General features: G+C 31.3%; 4 protein-coding genes across 4 annotated transcripts; 2 read left to right on the top strand and 2 right to left on the bottom strand.

The window, feature by feature from the left end:
* Window positions 1-6: 6 nt before the first annotated feature.
* Mrps18b (mitochondrial ribosomal protein S18B) lies at window positions 7-1,943 on the bottom strand. Its single transcript, XM_074257290.1, has 5 exons — window positions 1,747-1,943; window positions 1,536-1,680; window positions 1,360-1,457; window positions 242-372; window positions 7-157 (listed from the first exon to the last, which is right to left on the bottom strand). The coding sequence occupies exons 1-5, from the start codon at window positions 1,801-1,803 to the stop codon at window positions 7-9; spliced, it is 582 nt and encodes a 193-aa protein (XP_074113391.1). The 5' UTR covers window positions 1,804-1,943.
* Window positions 1,944-2,018: 75 nt separating this feature from the next.
* Window positions 2,019-22,426, top strand: Pnuts (Phosphatase 1 nuclear targeting subunit). The gene is made up of 11 exons (XM_074256838.1): window positions 2,019-2,273; window positions 2,351-2,599; window positions 3,973-4,065; window positions 4,433-4,617; window positions 4,904-6,750; window positions 9,326-9,570; window positions 9,656-11,125; window positions 17,630-17,955; window positions 18,578-18,944; window positions 19,012-21,864; window positions 22,133-22,426. The coding sequence occupies exons 3-11, from the start codon at window positions 4,063-4,065 to the stop codon at window positions 22,313-22,315; spliced, it is 7,479 nt and encodes a 2,492-aa protein (XP_074112939.1). The 5' UTR covers window positions 2,019-2,273; window positions 2,351-2,599; window positions 3,973-4,062; the 3' UTR covers window positions 22,316-22,426.
* Window positions 11,127-12,855, bottom strand: LOC141536637 (uncharacterized). The gene is made up of 2 exons (XM_074257293.1): window positions 12,602-12,855; window positions 11,127-12,541 (listed from the first exon to the last, which is right to left on the bottom strand). Exons 1-2 carry the CDS (start codon window positions 12,630-12,632, stop codon window positions 12,240-12,242), a joined length of 333 nt encoding a protein of 110 aa, XP_074113394.1. The 5' UTR covers window positions 12,633-12,855; the 3' UTR covers window positions 11,127-12,239.
* LOC141536633 (lysosome-associated membrane glycoprotein 1-like) lies at window positions 13,368-17,206 on the top strand. Its single transcript, XM_074257289.1, has 5 exons — window positions 13,368-13,721; window positions 15,044-15,420; window positions 15,481-15,694; window positions 16,369-16,554; window positions 16,652-17,206. The coding sequence occupies exons 1-5, from the start codon at window positions 13,667-13,669 to the stop codon at window positions 16,789-16,791; spliced, it is 972 nt and encodes a 323-aa protein (XP_074113390.1). The 5' UTR covers window positions 13,368-13,666; the 3' UTR covers window positions 16,792-17,206.
* Window positions 22,427-22,467: the final 41 nt, after the last annotated feature.

Below are 22,467 nucleotides of genomic sequence, written 5' to 3' on the forward strand. Positions count from 1 at the left end.
AATTTATTAATTTTTCTGTTGATCTTCTTCAGGTCTGTACCAATCAGAGTAATTGTATTGTCTGAAATCCACGTCGTATGTAATAGTACCATAATCATGTGCGCGACGAAGCGCTATGAGTAGATTTTTATGTTGTTTTTGACAAATGTTTGTTTTTCTAAAAAAAAAAAAAATTACAATTGATAAAAATATAAGTTTAAACAAATATTTTGTAATATTTAATCTATTTATTTTTACTTACTCGTAACTTATCACTTCGCCGTTGTATGGAGAGATAAATTGTTTCAGCAAATCAATATTTCTATGATCAATCACTAAATATTCGTCACGGCAAATTGGACATGGGCTACCAGTTGATATTATACCGCTTCTCTATAAAAATAGATTTTTTAATTATTAAAATTAAAAATAAATTACAAAATAAAATATTGTAATGATACTAAAATTCGCAAATGTCTGACAATTTTTATAAGTCAGGAATATTAAAAAATATAGTTGAAAAAATACACTAGAATTTTTTTACTCAATATTTTTCATCATAATTTAATTGTTATAAAAATCTAAAAAATTTTTATGTTTATTGATTTCAGTGATTTCAATAATTTTTTAGCATTTTTTTGGGATTTTTTTATAAAGATCAATAAAGAGATAGAGCTTTGAACTTTTTACCATTCATTTATGCATATTTCAAGAGTATACAGTTATATTTTTAGCTAAAAACATTAATTAGAATTCAAGTTATAGTGGTCTGAAGACACTCACCTCGAAAAAATTGACGCTTACTTCCTCCATGATATCAGCTGATTGGATAATCTAATACAAAAAAAACCCGACGAGGTTTTGTACCTTATACTTAAATACGGTGAGTGAATTTTAATTTAAAAAAAAAAAAAAAAAAAAAAAAAATGAAATTCTGACTTTTTTGCTCCAAAGTCTGTCAAAAATCAAATTTTCAAAATTTTTTTTTCATCTTAGTTCACTCACCGTATTTAAGTATAAAGAATAAAACCTCGCCGGGTTTTTTTTTGTTTCAGATTAGCGAATCAACTGGTATCATGAAGGAAGTGAACGTCAATTTTTTTTGAGGCGAGTGTCTTCAGAGTACCATAACTTTAATTCTACTGAATGTTTTTAGCTAAAAATTTAACTGTATACTCTTAAAATATGTATAAATAAATGGTAAAAAGTTCAAAGTTCTATCTTTTCATTGGTCTTTACAAAAAAATCCCAAAAAAATGCTCATAAATCAGAGCATCAAACCAGGGGATCAAACTCCCTTAATGTAAAATAATTAAAATTATTAATTTAACAATAAAAAAATATATAAAAAAAGAATATAAAATAAAATAAAATACTTACAATACAAGTTCTTCTAGTTTTTTTTGGAGGGATTGCACCCTTGTGATTTCTGCGAAATGGTTTCCAAACTGGCTCACTCCCATAAGTCTCTTTATATGCTAAAAATTAAAACCAAAAATCTCAAAATTAATCTCACTGTCATTAAATAAATTAAAAACTACAATTATTAAACTTACCGTCACTAGCTAAATAACGAATACTTGTTTCAACAGGTACAGGATTACGTCTATCTTTGGCTGGGTCAACTGGAGGTTCATTATTTGGAGCTTCAGATTTTTCTTGAAACACCGCAGTTCCCCGAGAAAAACATCTTACACCAACCTACAAAAAATAGCCGATAAATAAATAATACTCAAATAAAAATAATATTTACACCAAAAAAATTACCTTGTTGATGATTCCGTGTCTCAGTGCTTCTTGAAGTCTCGTAATAACAAATGACATATCTAATTATCAGAACAGCAGACAAAATAAAATAATTTTGTTTTCAATTTCCGTGGTGATAAATGTATATTTTATGAAGTTAGTTCTCCACGTTTATTTTTTAATATATTTTTATCCACAATTTGAGAACCACTGGTTCGCCATTTTACTTCATCGTCAAGCCAGTTACTGTGTAAGTATTTTTTTTCTGCCTCATCGCAGTAAATATTGATAAAAAATTAAAATTTATAACTAAATAAATAATCTAAACAATTAAAAATAATTTTCTGATAATTAAAATTAACAATAATTGTGGATATGCGCCGGAAGTAAATATAATTTGACTAAAAATAAAATAAAAAATGAACATCCGGATTCCGGAGGTCTATTTCCCGTTTGGTCGCGGCAGCTGGTGATACGTAGTTAGGTGAGAAAATAAATAACGCAGTTATAAGTTGACAATAAAATAATTATCGGTGAACAAAATAAACGTAAAAATTAATATAAATTAAATAAATAATCATCTGTAAGGTAAAATAATAAAAATTTATCGGGTTTTTGGTTGCAGATGACAGGTTGGCGAGAGGTTACATAGGGATTACTCCAAAAAGGATTTTGTAGCATCTCCAGCCAGCCGACACTACCCCAGACTTAAAAACATTATCTCTGCAACTATTTTAAATAATCGGAAATTTCGATTTATAAAATAACTGTGCCCATCAAATATTATTTAATCAAATAGTTTTTATTATATAATTATCGCACCGTGATAACCATTTATCCTTATGGATAAGGAATTAAATAATTGCAATACAATGTAAGTGGCTTATCGATTGCCCGAATCGTTGCTAAAACAATTCCTAGTATTTAATAGTTGTAAAAAAAAGAAAAAGGAAAAAAACATTCATTACGTCACAAGCTGAAGATTTACGTGATCTAGCTTTACGATGACTTTAATAAATTTATCATGTCATCTCTAATTATAAATAATATTTTACGCACACTAGTGTGATATATAAAAACGTGAGCGCGTTAAAGTGAGACATATGCTTATTTTTATTTTATGAATTTTAATTAGCGTGAGAGTGGGTAGTGTTCACTATTATTTATTTATAATTTATTATTCTTAATATTAATAATTATAAATATTAAAATATATAATTGCGTTGACCTAATGGGCTATATTTTAAAAATAGAAAAAAGGCTGGGCATTTAACGAACTTTGTCGAGTTTTGCCGATCATTTTTGTAGTCGTGTCTGTGTTGCGCGTTATATTAGTGTTTTTTTTTTTTATTATTATTACTTTTATTCAGAGTATTATTATTATTATTATTATTATTGTCATAAGTACTGTGCATGATACAACAGTAATTTTTCTTTCGGTTAAAAAAGAGGGGCAAGTCCGTTATCCCTTCTGTTACAAAATTAAAAGTTACGTACGTTGGTAAAAACGTTGACTCCAGTCGGGTAAAATAATAATAATAAAGAAAGAAATAAAAATGGCCTGTGAATTTTAATTGGTCGTCCTGGTATTCCCACCAGGAACTTAACCTGGTTATTTAGCTTAGTGGGGGAAGACATGCGCAAAGTAACTGCGCAGTTGTTAGCCCTGCAGTCCGTGGACGTGAACCGTCTCCCAAGAACACGCCATTTCACATCTCGCATATTTGTCCATTTACAGCGCGTTACTTTTATCAAACATTTATTTAACTCAAGAGTCATATAGGCAAATAAAAACTCAACAGATTAATGTTGAACATATTTTTATATTTATAAATAACGGGTAGGATTCGTCAGATACTAATTTATTTATATTAAGTATTATATTTATATTAAATCATAAGCGAAATATAAATTAGGAGTACCGAAATAATTTTGCTTGGTATTCCGTATGGATCAATACCAATCCGTGTTATTCGGGCATCTATTTTCTGCCTTCAGCAATAAAAATCAGCTTATGTGGCTTTTATTTATTTTTATTTATTAAACGTATGGATGCTCGATTATTAATTAATTATTTGGTGTAAGAATTTATTACGTTGTGATAGCGTTCCACAGCGAGCATGAAAAATAGTGACATAGTAATAATTTTAAAGATATAAAACAGTAATTAACATTTACTAAGCCGTGACACTACATGGCATTTTTTTTCGTATAATTATAAATTATATTTAATGAATATCGTTGCAGATTCGTCATGAAAATCCACTGGAAGTAATCGTCCATTAAAATCATCATCCAATAATTAGCTAGAAAAAATAATTTAAAAAAAAATTAAACATGGTGAGTTTTACATGATATTTCGTTTTTTTTTTCTTTGTTCATTTGCTTAGAGAATAAATATATCAGTTGGAATGAGAGAAAGAAAATGTCGGATAAGATGGCGCCACAAGCTGTGATAAAACGTTTGCTGACGTTGATCTTAAATAGATTCCGACCCACCCGAGTGGCGATACAAAGTAGGGACTACGAACAATGACCTCATGTGTGAATTCTTATATATGTAATTTACACTGACTCGTGACTCGGTTTTCTTTCTTCCATTGCAATGGTTATTATTCATGTCCTTGATACTTATGTTATATTTTTTATTTTTCATTTAGATTTTATTGAATGATTGCTAACGTAAATTTTATTTAATTTATTGCAGCCGCGGATAGATCCATTGTCATTGCTGAAATGCCTGGGCGTTTTACTGGGTCCTAATGGAGGGATCAAAGGTAAAGCGGAAGTCGAACGCTTGGCTGGCCTTATGATTAAATTTTCAAAAAAACTTGTGTCCAAATGTATCTACATTCAAATTCTTAAGTCAACAGATCCAGAACTTCTCAGCCAGTGAGTTTCATTTATATTAATTATAATAATAATAATTATTTATTCAAATTTTTAATCAGCACGTTGAGACGTACGGGTTACTTGATTATCAAGTATTGGTACGATAAATATATAAAAAAACGTGCAAAATAAAATTAATGAACACTGAACCATTGGGCGGTTTATTCAGGAAGCCGAACTTACTGATATGTGTCCAACAATTACTTAATTTACAATTATAAAATTAATTAAAAATCGGAGCAAGAAAGCAATAAATTAAACCGGGTTTTTTAAATCATTGTTTCAGATTTATGGGTGCTGGAGGATGGAACCTGATTCACATGTGGCTGACGGACGGAATAGTAGCCAAAAATTGGGCGTTGGTCCAAGAACTTCTAGAGCTTTTGCTGCTCTGTCCTGTAGACGTCGATCGGCTAAAAAGCAACAATTGTCCCAAGCTTATCAAGGGCCTTTCAAAAGAAGGAAGTCATCAAGGAGTTCGAATGCTTGCAGGAAAGCTGGTCGAGCAGTGGTTGAAACTCGTCAAAGGAGAAACCCCGCCTAATACAGTTCCTACGCAAATTTCAGTTGTAAATAATGTATCCACGTCGAATGCAACGTACACGCCGTCTGTTGTCGTTAATTCATTAGTCAACGCAACTGCTGTATCTCGGCAAGGAGATAAAACTAAAACCGATGAGGCTACTAATTCAATTGAAAGCACGACTGTTAGAGTTCAAGATCTTGCTTTAAATACTTCTCATGCTCAAGACTCGCAACAGTTCCTACAGCCTCAACAGCCGCAGAAAATTCATTTACAGCCTGTGCAATTGCAATTAATAAATAAAGCTTTACCTGGACAATTGCAATCTTCACAAATAAAAAGTCAATTTGTTGTTGTTGAAAATTATCAAAATCAATCGACCTCTATAAGGTATAAAATAATATTACGCGATGGTAAACAGGTTCTTACTAAACTCGAAACAGATGCTTCTAAAGTATCTAATAATATTAATAATGATAGTGATAGTAATGTAGATAATAAAATGGATATTAAACAGGATTCAATTCTTAATGATGATGATAATAATAAAATGTTAGAAAATGGTCAGGTTTATGATAGCAATAATGACAATGGTGTTGGAATTAAATTAGACGATAATAGTACTGTTGTGAAAGAAGAGGCTGATGTAGCTACTAACGATCAAGTAGATTCTTCTAAAGTAAATACAGAGGACAATGTAAATAGTGAAAGCAATAATAAATCTAGTGATAAGGAGAATAGAGACTCACAAAAAAAAGACGATAAATTGAGTAATACTAGTAGTAGTTCGGATAAAAAGAGTAGTCATAGTTCGTCGTCGAGAAGTAGTTCGAAAAACAGTTCGAGTTCATCGCGATCCAGTTCACGCAAGTCTTCTTCGTCCCACCGTGCTGGCAGTAGCTCGTCCAAGGGCTCGTCGAGTTCTAGTAAATCTTCCAAGGACAAAGATAGACATCACTCGAGTAGTAGTAGCAAACACTCTAGCAGCAGCTCCTCGAGAAGTAAATCTGACAAGGAGAAAGAACGGGATAAAGAAAAAGAGAAGCAGAAGAAAGATCAGGCCGAGAAGGACAAGGCGACACTGGAGAAGGTCCAGGGTCAGTCATTGAGCAACAAAATTGGTAAAATACCTAAGAAGAAGCCTGAAGATGAAAAATCCGGAGACTCGCTTAGAAAGACGTCGACTGACTCTAGAGACAGCTCCAAGGAAAACAAGGATAAAGACAAGGGTGATTCGAAGAAACCTTCTAGTCCCACTATTTTGGAGAAGAAAAATATTTCGATTTCTATTGAAAATCGTAAAAATTCACAGGAATCATCTCGCCCTAAAACTGTTAAAACTTTCAATTCTAAATTTAGATCTACAGGTCTTGAGGAAGAAGTTAAACCACCGCCACCTCGTACTGCAGGTAAAAAACCCTCGACGACTACAACAACGGTTACTGCAGATAAAAAAATAGTACCACCTAAATTGCCAGTTAAACGTTCGTCTCCAATACGCGAATCTGGTGCCTCTGCTGAGAAAAAGGCTAAAGTGTCATTAGATCCAACGAATTCACCATCAGAGGACAAGAAGGGAGCTATTAAACTTATTGCACCGAAACCTAAACGTAAGTACTTATATCATTTATTAGTTATCAGTTTTATCGGTTTATTAATTATTAATTGCTCTCCGTATAACACATTATTTATTACTATTAATATTTATAATAATATTTTAGCAATTGTCATCTCACGGTTAACAAGTTATTTTATTGACTGCACGTTTATTAATTACTTACTATTGAGTTTACAGGTGAATTCTGGTGGGACAAATGGACAAACATCTGTCTCCAATATTATAATTTAAAATTATATTATTTTTTTACAGAATATTTTTTATAAATCTATTTTTTTAATTAACTTTTTTCTTAAATATATATGCAAAAAAAAATAATAACAAAACGGTAATAATATTATGGATAACCCATGTAAATAATGGCAAGAAACAAGAAAGAAACATTCTCTACTCATAATTATCTCTAATTAGCAGGTAATTTATTTATGTTAATTGATTATTTTTTTTTTTATTTAACAATTTATTAATTAATGTAATGTAAAGTATGATAGTGATAAAAAAAAAGATACGCGGGTACTTAATAAATAGTAAATAAAAAAAAAAAAAAAAAAAAAAAAAAGATAACATTACAAAAAAGTGATTGAAGATCTCAAGAGAAACAACGATGGATAGTATTTATTATTGAAGAATATTTCATCACTGAAGTATCAAGGCTTGTGCCTATTTCATCCTGGGTAAGGAAAAAAAAAACTACTTCGTTAATAATACTATTAATTATTTTTTTTTCCTTGATTTGTCTTGTACATGTACATCTTTTTAAAGGTAAAATAATAAATTTATCATTAAAAAACATTTGGAAAAAATATGAATATTTGAACTTGAGTTTTCGCTACAGCCCACTTAAATAATTAAAAAAAAAATAATATTGATTATTGAAGACTCAATGTAGAATAAAATGTCTGATTAATATTTAATATTAATTAATTATTTAATAGGACTTTGTTTAGAATTAGAAATGTGTTGTTTCTATTCCTTATACTTGGTCCTTAGTTTGCTGTAAGAAGTTATCTGGCATCCTGCTCGTACTATTTAATCACATCTGTTTAATTATAGTTATTACTTAAAGAAAAAAAAAATTAAGAGCTCTCTCGTGAATGGAAAATTGAATGGAGTGCGAAAGAAAAAACGAGAGAAAGAGCGAGTGCAAGAATTCGAGAGAAAGATTTTATTAAAAGAAAAGTAATAATAATTAAAGGGAGAAAAACAGAGTACGAGATGTCTTTATTCAAGGATGATTCATTAAGGATTTATCAAATTGTCATCGAGTCGATAAATTCCTAGTACAAGTGGATAATCAGCTTTAAGGACAATATTCGCCGATAAAATGATAATTACTCAAGATACGACTAGTAAATATTGATTTAAAAAAATCATTTCAAATGTAACGCCAAGTTTTTTAACGAGATTTATTACAAAAATTATTACTTTTTTTTTTTTTTTTTTTTTTTTTTTTTTTTTTCTATTATATAGTTGTAATTTAAAAAATTTAAGTTTTTATCAAAAATACAAGGGCTATAGAGATTACAGATCAATTTTATTAGAATGATTTGATTTAATTTTTAAAAATATTAAATGAATATTTATTTGTCATAGAAAATAATGTAGCGGATGATGAACCAGTGCGTGTCTTGTATCATTGGATTCTATTTTCGAGCTCTAATAAAACGTACGAGTCAATGTTTTCACAGAAGACGACGTCACACCGTCACGTACTTCTCTGTCACTCGAGAGTGGGTACCAGACAAGGAGAGAAATAGCTTGTGTACTAACCAATCGTCAGACATTTACTACTATGATGGGTTTCACATATCATCTTCCTGTACCAACATATATATCAATTTGTATTTTATCTACCTAGATGGCTTTTTTCTATACTTATTTTATTATTTTTAATCAAAACTAATTTATCAATCACTAAGAATATAATTTTAAATTAATTACCACGATATTAATAATTATAATAGTTATATTTATTATTTATATTCCTATTAAAGAAAAGAAAATAATCTCTTTATAAATTAAATGCTTCTTACCTTCATGAAGCTATCTTTTTAATGCATTTTTCATTCGGTAATATTAAAAATAATATCATTCCCTAAATAAAGAGACAATCCCATTATTTTAATCAAAATGAATAAATAAATTTGCTTACCTATTTACTTTTATCTCTGACTAATATTTCAATTCTAAGTTTTTATTTGTTTCTTCCTAGTTAACTCTTGCGATATTAATATAGAAATATTAAAACAAAAGTAACAATTAAATTAAAATCATTCCAAATAAAATGTACAATTAAATGTAATAATTTAAATATTAATATTTCAATTATTATTGCTATTTATTATTTTTTTTTACAGTTCTATAATATGTATTTATTTCCAGCAAATACACAACATTAATGCCAAGTTCCAGATATTTACTTTTTAATTAAGTTTTAGAATAAATAGTAATAAATAATCAAAAATACGGAGAGCTATTAAATGAATAAAATATTTTTTATTATTATTTGTATTATAATTTAGTAAATAGTCAAACAAATAAAATAATTTTTAATAAATATGTTATAGCGATGGTACTCCAAGAGAGTGATATGTTTATGGACGCATTGACTGCGTCAACCAAAAGCAAAGAGCCAAGAAAGCGTAAACGCAGGACATCGGTATCAAAGGATGGTAGTAGTGATGCTAAGAAATCGGATGGTACTAATTCAGTATCAGGAGATCATGGAGCAAGAGATACCACGCCACCGCCTACATCGCCAAGTCATAATACTGATGATAGATCGCCTGTATCCATGAAACCTGAGTTTAAGGTATTTAATTTATTTGCTCCATATCATCTTAAATTTTTTAAATTATTGACACAACGATAATTAATTTATATTGATTAATTTTCAGTTTTATCAAGATACGCTCGAGACAGACGAAGATAAAGAAGACAAGGAACGAGTGCAGAACGATAAAGATGACGATTTACTTGATGACAAGGTGAACAACAAAGGTGTAAATGATGAAGACGATGAGCGGAGTAGAACCCCAACCTGCGATGACGAGTCAGAAGTTAAAGCCCCGGCATCTCCCGACGATCCTGAAGATTCGGGTCGCGCGCCGACTCCCAATGAAGATATTAGGTACGTCGACGGACTGAGGAGCGTATTGCTTCTTCAGAAGCGCAAAGGACCCAAGAAAAGTCTCAAGTGGAAGACGGACTTGGAGTCTGTGCGCTACTTTGAGCTGGACGAGACTGAGCGTGTAAATGTCACGAAAACGTTCACCGACGCGAAGAATATGGAGAAGATGAACGAACGCGAGGCCTTCCAAATGGCCAGGAAGCTGAGTACCGAAGATCTTATGGAAGAAAAGACGCGGTGGAAAGCTTTGATTCCAATTGACTTACCGGCACCGTTAGCCGACCCTGGCAAGGACAGCAAAGAGAAGGACATTCAGTACGCGAGAGAGAAAGGAATTTTGCAAGCGCTTTACTTCAATCGCAACATGATACCAGATTCTCCCGCTGAGCCTGACGAAGAGCGCCATCATATTTTCACCGACCCGAAAATAATTCCTCTTGATGATATCTCTGAGAACGCCAGCAAGGACAGTGACAAAGATTTCACAGCAGTACCATGGCCGGAACCCAAACCCCAGCAAGCGACACCGGTGATTCCTAATGTTCACTTCCCGACATTCCCTCAACACAACCAGGTGATTCCAGGAATGCCAATGCCGAACCAAATGGGACCAATGAACATGCCGCCGCAGCAGATTCCACCGCCTATGATTCAACCGCCGATGAACCACATGCAGCCGATTCAGGACGTCTCTGGAGCCGGTGGTTGGAGAACCGGCGACGGTAAAGTTGTCGTACCAGATATAGCCATGAACAATATTCCCAACATGCCCGGTAACATGAATCACAATTACCCGCCTCCTGGCATGGATCCATCAATGATGCCACCGAACATGATGGGGCCTCCGGGAATGTTCAACCAGCAAGACGGCTATCCTAATATGATGCCCGAGGACGGATCCTTCGGTCACATGCCCAACAACTTCCAAGGACCTGGGATGTTTGGGCCCCCCGGACCTGGGCCAGGGCCTAACTTCCCCAATGGACCCCCACCTCGTGGTGTTGGTCCCATGCACGGTAACCGCGGCAGAGGTGGGCCTCCAGGACCTCCAGGGTGGTTCCGTGGTGGTGGCAATCCAGGTGTCGGACCACCAATGCGCGGTGGTTGGGGTGGTCGAGGTGGCTGGAGGGGCAACGGCAAGCAACCTCCAGTTTGTCGACAGTTTACCAAGAGCGGATACTGTCGCGTAGGTGATAAATGCCAGTATCTTCACCCAGGTGTTAATTGCCCGCCATTCTGAAGAGAAGTTATTTGTTAATAGCCTATGTTATCAATGGATCGAACTTTCAATGCACAAACTATAATTATGGCTTATGACTTTGAAATCTTACAGTGATGGTATGAAACCATTTTCATATAAATGGAGACGTCGTCTTTCAATCGTCTTCCTTAATGCACATCACAAGTACTTTGTATTATAATGTATATCGAGTTTGGTGTGTTGAATTGATTTCATTGATACAGTCACTGCCGTGCAATTATTGTGGATAAACTTTTAAATATGAATTACCTGTGATAGATCGTCACTAGATCCGCTATTGCTATCATTTGATATCAAAAATACAAAAAATTATTATTAATATTATTTTATTATTATTATATCGAGGGACTAATTTCTTAATGTGTCTTGGAGGTATTCGCGGTCGTATAAATTAAAATTTTCACATGACTAATGTACATTTCTTGTAAATAATGTATCATTTTTGTATAAACAAAATAGAATTAGAATTGAATTCTTATTAAACTATTTATCTTACGTCTTATAATTGAAAAGTTATAAATATTATTAATATTAATCATTTAGAAGAAGTAATTTTATTTATAAGTTTTACTAATGATAAGGCTTGTAAAAATAATTTGAACAAAAAAAAAATGATAATCTTGAGTGATTATTAAAATTAAATTTATACAATTACTTCTTTGATTTTTCAATATTTTATTAGCTCACATTAACATTACAAATTTAGAATTGATGTGTTAAGCAATAATTATAATGGTTACATTATTTTTCATGATTTTTTTTGTACATTCTTATATTTAGTTTGTAAATAACTCTATGTACGCTGCTTATAAAATGATACGATAATTATTTTTAACAAAAAAAAAACATTGTTGTCTTCATTAATATTGATCCTGAATATTTTATAAAATAACTAAATGCACCCTTGTTATATCGTTAGTATTTAAAATTAAAAAAACATGATACCAAACAAAGTAGACATTCAAAAACTTTTACTTACAAATTTTTAATAATGCAAACTATCACAAAACAATTTAATTTTTCTACAAAGAAATATTTTATGTCTACTATTTTTAGTATCATGCAAAAAGATATGAATTAAAAAAAAATATTAATAAAGACGTGAATTTCTGTGGTACATGTGGTGTCTGCCATAGTGCTTGTCAACCCTATCACCACGTTCGCGGTCCTTCATACCGCGGAAATCTTTGGGTCTATAATTCCCGCGGGCATTTCGCGGCTGTTTGCAATACCAAGGATCCACAATCGGTGGCTCCTTGCGCTCTACGTCTCTAAGCTGCTTGCTTTTTACGTATTCAGGATCATCATCAGTGTAGAGAAACTTAAACTCTTCTTCACACTCTGCCAAAAACAATTTCTGCTCCTCGGTCAGCTCTATTTTTTTATCATCATCTAGAAATATATTTAATGGTTAGAATTAAAATTGTACATTAAAATAAAACACAAAATTACCTGCAATACGTTTTTTTACTTCTTCAGACATTTCTTCTCAACTTTCACTGGATTAATATTTAATATAAATTAAAAAAAAAAAATGGTGTAAATTTTCACTCAACAAAATTGTTTTTTTTATTTACACTTAACCTGCAGTACCCAGACATAACAACCCAAAAAATAAAAAGCTAGCAGGTAAGTAGGGGCGCTGCTTACCAATAGTCAACAAGATAAATTTTTTCTTGTTTTAATTCCGACTTTTCAATGCGACTAAAACATCATACTGAAGTTAGCCGTCAGCTGTCAATTTAAAAAATTTTTTTAACAAATCTATTACAATAAAAAAAAAAGCTTCAAAAAATTTTCAACTATAATTTTTATTAATTTTCACATGTGAAACTTTTTAATTAATTTTTTTTTTTAGCAATAATTTAATTGCTATAAAATTCTAAGAAAATTTTTAATGTCTGTCGACTATGACACTGAAGTTAGCAGACATCTAAAAATTTTTTAATTTTTTATTTTAATTAAATTACAACTAAAAATATTTCTAAAAAATTGCACTTGTAATTTTTCAAGTTTTTTACATGTGAAATTTTTTTTTTTTAATTGTTTAATTATTTGAAATTTCTTCAATAAAAAATTTCTAAAAATTTTTAAATGTCAGCTAACTTCATTATCAGTTTCATACTAAAACGACACCACCACCACCACTACCACCAGCCAAAAGTTTTTTATGTCCAATCAAATCGTTCATTTTGTATAATTTGTTGGTCGCTTTTGTTCGTTTCTCGTCGTCACTCTCCACTGTGGCTGGTATCAATCTTAAGCACGTATTGTACTAGCATAACGTAGCATAGTGCATAAAATAATACAACAATTGCGTGGATTTGTTCTTCCCCGAACAGACATCAAAGGAATCTCATCATCTTTTTGCGTAGCACAAAAAAACAAAAATAAAGTGCCATTTTAATAATAAGTGTCTTAACTCTAATTACAACCACAGTTGTTTGGTAATTAAAAATAAACCAGTACTTTATGATTTCTCTCTAAACCTATTGTGCAATAATTATTTTATACAAAATGAAGTTCTCCGTTGTTTTATTTAGTGTCTGCTTGCTGGTCATTTCAGTATCAGGTAACAACACATCAGACATTTTTAATTACGTCTAAAAATATCCATTATTTATTATCATTATTTTTACTAACCATTTGTCCTAATTAAAAACTAATTTATTTTATTGAGGTTTCAGGTTTTTTTTTTTACCAACGCTACTCTTTAAAGAGATCAATTATAATCTCACTATGGCAGAGGACGACGTGACTTAGCATTATATTAATTAAATATTTTTAAAAATTATTTCTTTGGGATTTTATGATCGAAATTTTAAAAAATCAAACTGGTTAATAGTGAACCGGTTTTTTGGTCGTGATAAACGATCGTTGCTCGGTTTTTTTTTCAAGTTTAATTTTGTCCAATACCTATTATTATTATTATCATCATCATTATTGCTTTTTTTATTATTAGTCTACACATAGAAGATATAATAAGTAGAAGAACGCAAAAGAATACGGAGAAAGAATATGATATCTTTCAATACATTTGTATGTTGACTTATGTCGTCATATTTCTGTATTATCAATGAAATATTATTCCCAAATATCTCTAATAAACTACTGTTCCGTTCGAAATTAAAATATAAACCATGTATTAGCTTTAAAATTATTTGTATAATTATTCAACTCAGGCTGTTTATATTCAATTAAATTATCTTACTATTATCTTTTTGTAATCAGTGATTGTATTCTCGAGTATTTTAAAATCTCAAGTTACAAGAAAAAATATCTCCGGCCTTGTACTGGGCTCAACTAAAAAATATTTGGACGTATTGATATATTGTAAATCAAATATTGAGCTAGACTGAAACGCTAGTCTATCCCATTGATAAATGTTTATATATATATATATATATATATAGATATCTATATTTTTTTATATATAACTTCAGCGAGTACTTAAGATAACTTATCGCTTTTCTGCTGTTCATAGTTTAGTTACAGAGGACGCAAATATTTAATATGCAATATTTTAATGTTGCAAAGCAAGCCATCTAAATAATATTTATATTTATTATTTATTTATACTAAATCTATTGATACTATAATAAATTACCCTTCGGGTAGAGCTCTAAATGAGGTAGAATTTAAATGGAATTAATTTTAAGAAGCCTTACGCAGCATAAAATAATATATATTATTTTTTATTAATTCACACATTACTTTGTTGCAAGATGTAAATTTAATACGTACTTGGAACGTAACATTGATGCGTAAGCATCGAGATAACGATGGAAAATTATTCAGAGATATATTATTATTAGTTCTATGAACTGAAGAGATTTATTTTTACCCATAATTTGATTTATATGTAATTAAAAAATAATTTATGTAAAATTTCAGGCAATTCAGCAGAAAAAACTGGTGCAGTTGGAGGAACAGTAATTGACAAACCAGAGTACCCTCCAGAACCGGAAAAAAATGGAACTACACCTGCCCCAACTCCTACCCCCGCACCGCCAACTACTACACCGCCAATTACTACACTTCCAACGACAACGGAAGCCACAACGACGACCGAGAAAACAACAACGACACCAGCGACTACAACATCAACGGTAGCCCCAGTACCTCCTGCTCCAACCCCAACACCTACACCTGGACCAGCCCCAGCTCCTACCACTGGAACATGGGTCGTAAACGGTGCTAACCACACAACATGTATCATGATTAAAATGGCTGCGCAGTTGAACGTGACATATCTCAACAAAGAAAACAAAGTACGTAATTTAATTCTACATGTAATCTAAACATTATTTATTTTTTTTTTTTCCCTCTAGACTATGCATCAACTCATAACATTGCCGAATAATACCATGAGTAACGCGACTGGAGATTGTGGAGCTAATAAACAGTTTATCAAAATCTCGTGGAACTCTTCAATGGCTTTGAATGATTCTCTGACGTTGCATTTCAATAAAAATGGAACTAAATACTCGTTGCATCATATTGAGGCATCCTTGGCACCTCAGGACTTGCCTAGCTACCAATTTAGTAAATATTTGTTTATTTGCTTGATATCAGACATGAAAATCTGAAACCAGGAAGTGTCAGGAAGTAAATTCAGAGAATTAACAGCCGATTTCATCTTTTTCTCGCGTCGCACTCACGGCGAGAAAAGGCACTATCATTGTTGCATTCGTGATGATAAAGCTAATTGCAGTTTTATGTTTTTCTTCTTAACAAATGAAAATTTCTAAAAAAACACTCTGATATAAAATAGATAATTAAAAAATCTTTTACGTAGCAGAGCGTTTTTTTTCAAAAATCTTCTGTTACGTTTTGGGAAAATTCAAATAATAATTAATTAATTAAAATATTAATTAATAAATTTTAAAATATATTAAAAATTTGCGAGAACGTAACACTTCTTTGTTTAGAAGAGAAATGAAAAGCTGCAATCATAGGGACCGGCTCTTAAATACCAAAAAATTTATGATATTGAATTTAACGTACAGCTAACAATTTAAAAAATTTTTATAACAAATTATAATTAAAAAAATTATAATTATAACATGTAAAAATTTTTTTTATAATAATTGACGTGTTATAAAAATTAAAAAAATTTTTAGATGCCTGCTTATTTTAGTAGCATAAAAATTTTTGTCAACTACTAGATGTATAAGTATATTTTTTTTTTCTATGTTAACGAATAATTTTTATTGCAGACACTACTTTGATGATAGTAAACACTACTAGTGAATACCCTATCCCCTTAAGCAATTCATACAGATGTACTAAAGCCGTAAAATTAAATCTCAATTCAAACGTACCGAACACAACAGCCGTGTTCGAAGTATCTGATCTCCAATTCCAGGCATTCAGAAGTGATAACTCAACAGCATTTGGCTTTGGTAATTATTATTATTTTTTTTTCTATTTGACTAATTAAATTTATTACACAATTGAAATTTAAATATGTACTTATACGGTTTCTCAAATCAATTACAGCTGAAGATTGTGCTTTCGAAACCCAAGACGTCGTACCAATAGCCGTAGGCTGTGCTTTGATCGCTCTCGTAATAATCGTCCTGGTCGCTTACCTCGTTGGACGCCGGCGTAGTCAGGCACGTGGATACCGTAGTATGTAAAGCTACGTACAATTACGTATAAATTTAAAAAAATCTAAAATCATATTTTATTTTCATTTTTTCATGAATCAAATTAATTTTTCTATCAGATTATAAATCTTGTTTATTATGAACTTTAATTATTATTGATACATTTACGGTTTAATTGTAATCATTATTTTTGTTTCATTGTGATTATTTTTTTATTTAAGTGAATTTATTGATACGTCGTAAAGGTAAATTTTATCATATTTACCACTGTATCCACAATCATGTTTACTTTTTTTTTATTTTTGAATTCTTACATTTATAATTAATTAATATAAATATAATTAATATAACAATTGATTATAATAAATATACACGTGTAAATTGGATACAAAAATAGTATTAAAAATTAATTATTGTTACCTAATAAATTCAATTATTGAAATAATATTTTTATTTGATTTTATTTTTAACTTTTTTTTGTCTTTTATTTATAACACTATAATCATAGCGATAAATAATTATTTTTATTTTTTAATCAGTCCTAAGCTAATTAAGCTGATTAAAAGCTTAAATAATTTAAAAATTACTATAAATATCTTTAATCTTAAAATATATTTTTAATTCATTTAAAAAACAAAAAAATTGTAAACTAATCTCACTAAAGCCATTTAAATTTATTTATTTCAACATTCTCTGTAATTAATTGCAATGCCACTAGAGGAGCTAGTGATTTTTGTTTACATTTTCAATTCGGAATTCGGGTTATCTTTTAATATTTAGACAAGTAGAAATTTTTTTAATGCCGAGTGTTGATTGTTGAATGTATTTATTATTTTTTGTACAACACAGTTAAATGTTTTAATAAATATTAACAATGTCAGCAAGAATAATGAAAAAAAATTCGCGAAAAAGAAACCTGGATGAGTCAACACATGTCAATAATTCAAAACGTCGAAAAGTAAACAAAGAAAATAAATCACCAAATGAATTGACAGTAAATAATAATACCACAGGAAACAAAATCAAGAGGTGTGAAATATGTAATCAACAATTAAATAAATTAAAATTACTCGGTCCGCTTCCTGAGAATGCTGTCGATGAGGTTGTCGCACTGGCTGACACCAAGTTGTCTCTTGAAACTGATATAGGTTTGTTAGAGGATTTTAGGCCTACTTATAAACTAATGAACTTTAGGTAAAATTGAAAATTAAATAATACTAAAGTTAGCCGACGTTTTTAATTTTTTGTTTTTTTCTAATTATTAAATTAGAACAAAAAAAAATATATTTTAAAAATTGCACTTACGGTTTTTAAAGTTTTTTACACATAAAATTTTTTTTTTAATTTTTTTGTAATCATTTTTTTCAATAAAAAAAAAAAAATTCTACAAATTTTTTTTAGAATTAAAAAATTAGATTTATTTTTATTAAATTGAAATAAAAAAATAGTTTTTTTTTAAATTACACTTAAAGTTTTTTATGTTTTTTACAAATAAAATTTTTAAAGAATTTTTTTGTAATAATTTTTTCAACATAAAAAATTCTAAAAATTTTTAAATGCCGGCTAACTTAATTTTAATAATTAAATTAGCAGAAATCTGACAATTTCCAGGATTTTTTTTTACTAAAAAAATACAAAAAAAAAAAAAATTCATATTTAGAAGATTTGAAAAAGCATGAGTGCAATTTTTTAAAAATAGTTTTTTCTTTTTTATTTAACTAACGAAAAAAATCAAAAAATGTTTAAATGTCTGCTGATTTCAGGATGATAAAATAAATATAATTACAAAAAATTAAACAATTCAATTTATTTACAGCGTTTATGATGTCAATGATCATTTGTGTCGATTTGATACTGGATTAATAGAATCAAATGTTTATTTATTTTGCTGTGGATTAATATTGCCGATCCACGACAAAGATTCAGAGAGCATTCCAGGTATTTGGACCCAGAAAATAGGACCCATAAATGAATGGTACACTTCTGGATTCGACGGTGGTCCAAATCAGCCGATTTTAATCAGTACACCTTATGCTGAGTATTACTTAATGTCTCCAGCAGAATCGTATAAATCTTTTATGGATCCAGTCATTGAAAAAATTTATTTGAGTAAAGTTGTTATCGAATTTCTTGCTTCGAAAGATGACGACCCGACGTACGAAGATCTTCTAGATCACCTACAAGTATTTTTGTAATTTGTAAATTTTTATTTCAACTCTTCAAATTTTTAATAATTTAATTTATTTTCAGACTGTTAAGTTGCCTGACGGACTAGTTCTTGCTGAAGAATCATTGTTAAAAAACGCACAATTTGTCTGTGATCAAGTGACATCATTCGACGTCAGCGCAACTGAAGAAGAGAGCGATTTTCCACTCCTCACTACCTCTTGCATGCGTTCAATCATCAAACTGACAGGTGCTACTGTAGGCAATGACATCAAACAACCCAAAAACAATGAAATATCTCCAGTGAAAAAAAAAGCAATGCCCAAAATGATTCTCACGAAGCTAGTTTACCAAATAGTCAATAAATTTTTCTCCAAAGAAACTGACAGTAAAGAACTTTTTACCACGAGACAATTGATGAATTGTGGTACGTGCACTGAATGCTTGAAACCTGGATGCGGTCGTTGTGCAGCTTGTAAGAAAAATAAAAACTCGAGAAAGAAAAATTCTGTTTGTATGAAGCGGAGATGTCCGAACAAAGCCATTGAAGCTGCTGACTCGGACACTGAGTCGCCAATTGACAAGAATAAGTCTCTGAAGAAGATTGAGAGCATTCCCGAGATTCTGAAAAAGATGAAAGTCCTTTCTAGAAAAGTTAAGTGGGTAAGCTCTTCAATCAGAAGTAAAAATAATCGTTGTTATTACAGTAAAGCTCAGGTTAACTCTACGACAATAACTGTTAATGATTTTGTTAAAATAAAATCAAATAATCCAAAATTTGAGCTTATTGTTAAAATTGTCACGATGTGGGAAGAAGATAATGAACAAAAAGCTCACGTTAATTGTTTTTATAACAGCAGAGACACTGTTTTAGGTAATATTGGCGATAGTCGAGAACTTTTTGCCAGCAACCAATGTGCAGATATTTTTTTAAAGTGTGTAGATAGTCTTGTTAAAGTTATTAGACGTAATGTTCCAGTGAAGTGGTCAGAGCTGGGAGATACCGAGCAAAGCGTCAAAGAAATCAAGAAAAATTCTAATGAATATTATTATCAAATGTATTACACTCCAGAAACTGCGAGGTTCGAGTATCTGGATTTGGATCTCAGTGTAAAGTCTCAGGATTCATGTCCTGTTTGTTTGAATAAATCTCAAATTCAGGAAGCTGAGAAACCTCAGCTTGGTGAGCCAAATATTCTGGATAGTCGAACATCTTACGGTGTTCTTTTGTATAAATACGAGGAATATCGAGCAAGAACTGGCGTGTACATCAACCCAGGGGTTGTTAAATTTAAGTACAAATTTTCAGTACCTGTTCCTGAAAAACTGAAGCAAGTTGACGAAGAATTGTACCCTGAGTACTACAGAAAATACGCTACTGGAGATCATGTAAAGGGTTCTAACTACGATACACCTGATCCTTTTGCAATAGGATGTATTAAAACTATTTATACAACGTCTAAAGACAATCCTAGGTTGGAAAATATTTTTTTGGTTGTTAATAAGATGTACAGAAGTGAAAACACACATAAGAGTTCCCTGATTCCTTCTGCAGATATTAATCTGCTGTTTTGGAGTGATGAAGAGATAGAAATTCCTCTTTCAGAAGTGATGGGCAAGTGTAAAATATTATTAAAATCAGAAGATGATTTTAATTTCGCTAATCATCAATTTTATGTTTCCTCAACTTACAACTCTAAGGAAGAATCTTTCAAAGCTCTTTCGGAAGATATTAAGAGCTCGTTAAAAAATCTTTCTCTGGATAAGGAAAAAAAAGTTAAACCTCTGAAGACTCTAGATATATTTTCCGGGTGTGGAGGATTGTCTCAAGGTCTATCAGACGCTGGAGTTACTGACGTGCGATGGGCGATAGAAAAAGACCAAGCAGCTGCTAGGGCTTTTGTAAAAAATCACTCCAACGTTAAAATGTACGAGGGAGACTGCAATGTTTTGCTAGATTCTATAATGCGAAAGGAAAAAGTAAGTTTTCCACAAAAAGGCGACATTGAATTACTGTGCGGAGGACCACCTTGCCAAGGTTTCAGCGGATTGAACCGCTTTAACGCTAGTCAGTATTCAAATTTAAAGAACGCGTTGCTCTTTACATTTTTATCTTACTGCGACTATTACAGGCCTAAGTACATCGTGATGGAGAACGTCAAGAATTTCGTCTTTCACCACAAAGGTCTGATGCTGAAGCTCGCGATGTACTGCTTCCTGCAGATCGGCTATCAATGTTCATTCGCGATTCTCCAAGCAGGTAATTTTGGAGTTCCTCAGTCGCGCAGGAGAATAATTCTTCTCGCAGCAGCGCCTGGGAAAAAATTACCCGCGTATCCGGAGCCTCTACACGTCTTCAGCAAACGCGCTTGGCAACTGGATGTTGTCATTGATGGAACAAAGTACTCTGGAAATTTTTCATGGAAAGAGTCCGCTCCTTATCGCACTATCTGTGTTCGAGATGCTATTGAGGACCTTCCTAGCATCAGCAATGGAGAAAATCGGGAGCAAATAAAGCATCAAAAAGATGCGACGTCTCATTTTCAGAAAAGAATGCGGAAAAATGAAGCTTTTATTACAGATCATGTTTGCAAAAAAATGTCCTTGCTTGTTGAAGCACGGATTTCAAAGATTCCAAGCACTGCCGGTGCAGATTGGCGTGATTTGCCTAATATTGTTGTAGAATTGGCCGATGGAACTAGCACCAAAAAATTGGAGTATCGGTATGAAGATTCAACTGGAAAATTGAGGGGAGTTTGTGCTTGCGCTGCGGGGAAAACGTGTGATTTAAAAGATCGACAGGAAAACACACTGATTCCCTGGTGCTTACCTCATACTGGACACCGGCATAATGGATGGGCTGGTACTTATGGTCGCTTGGATTGGAATGGATTTTTCGGAACGACTATTACCAATCCTGAACCTTTGGGGAAACAGGTAAAGTAAAAGACCTAGTTATTGACACTGTCCTAGTTGTTTAGCACTTGCAATTTTATTCTAATTAAAAAAAGACCATTCGGAGCCGAAATGGAAGTAGATTTCAGAATGAATAAAAAAAAAAAAAAAACAGTACTAGGATAAAATTACAAGTATCAATAACTGGGTCTTTAAGCTTAGTTCATTTAAATAAAATTTAGTAGACTGCTATTTTGTTATCAAAGAGTAAATATAAAAAAAATGTATAATTTTATTTATTAAATTACAGGGCAGAGTTTTACATCCAGAAGAAAATCGCGTAGTGAGCGTTCGTGAATGTGCGAGATCACAAGGCTTTAAGGATAATTATATCTTCCATGGATCTGTTATTGATAAATACCGGCAAATTGGTAATGCAGTACCTCCGTTACTTGCTCAAGCAGTTGGTCTAGAGATAAAAAAAGTATTATAAATTGTTTAATTATTTTTATTGTTATTAATTTAAGTAGAAAAAAATAAGTCTGTTATTGAGAAATCAGATGTTTTGATAAATAAATTTTTTAAGTAATTTTTTTAGTGAAAATACGATGTATTGATTAAAAAATGTGAGTTAGTTAATTAAAT

Source organism: Cotesia typhae, unplaced genomic scaffold (assembly GCF_013202065.1).
Source record: "Cotesia typhae breed Kobodo isofemale line unplaced genomic scaffold, CoteBio_Ctyphae scaffold_152, whole genome shotgun sequence".
NCBI lineage: Eukaryota > Metazoa > Arthropoda > Insecta > Hymenoptera > Braconidae > Cotesia > Cotesia typhae.

Excerpts from the sequence above, each read along its gene's own strand:
- Mrps18b (XM_074257290.1), bottom strand. The coding sequence starts at position 1,803 with ATGTCATTTGTTATTACGAGACTTCAAGAAGCACTGAGACACGGAATC. Across the intron at positions 1,681-1,746 it reads GACACGGAATCATCAACAAG|GTTGGTGTAAGATGTTTTTC; the intron begins GTAATTTTTTTG and ends TATTTTTTGTAG. Across the intron at positions 158-241 it reads GGCGAAGTGATAAGTTACGA|AAAAACAAACATTTGTCAAA; the intron begins GTAAGTAAAAAT and ends TTTTTTTTTTAG.
- Pnuts (XM_074256838.1), top strand. Across the intron at positions 17,956-18,577 it reads TATAAACTAATGAACTTTAG|CGTTTATGATGTCAATGATC; the intron begins GTAAAATTGAAA and ends ATTTATTTACAG. Across the intron at positions 21,865-22,132 it reads CTGAACCTTTGGGGAAACAG|GGCAGAGTTTTACATCCAGA; the intron begins GTAAAGTAAAAG and ends ATTAAATTACAG.
- LOC141536637 (XM_074257293.1), bottom strand. The coding sequence starts at position 12,632 with ATGTCTGAAGAAGTAAAAAAACGTATTGCAG. Across the intron at positions 12,542-12,601 it reads AGTAAAAAAACGTATTGCAG|ATGATGATAAAAAAATAGAG; the intron begins GTAATTTTGTGT and ends ATATATTTCTAG.
- LOC141536633 (XM_074257289.1), top strand. The coding sequence starts at position 13,667 with ATGAAGTTCTCCGTTGTTTTATTTAGTGTCTGCTTGCTGGTCATTTCA. Across the intron at positions 13,722-15,043 it reads GCTGGTCATTTCAGTATCAG|GCAATTCAGCAGAAAAAACT; the intron begins GTAACAACACAT and ends GTAAAATTTCAG. Across the intron at positions 16,555-16,651 it reads CTCAACAGCATTTGGCTTTG|CTGAAGATTGTGCTTTCGAA; the intron begins GTAATTATTATT and ends AATCAATTACAG.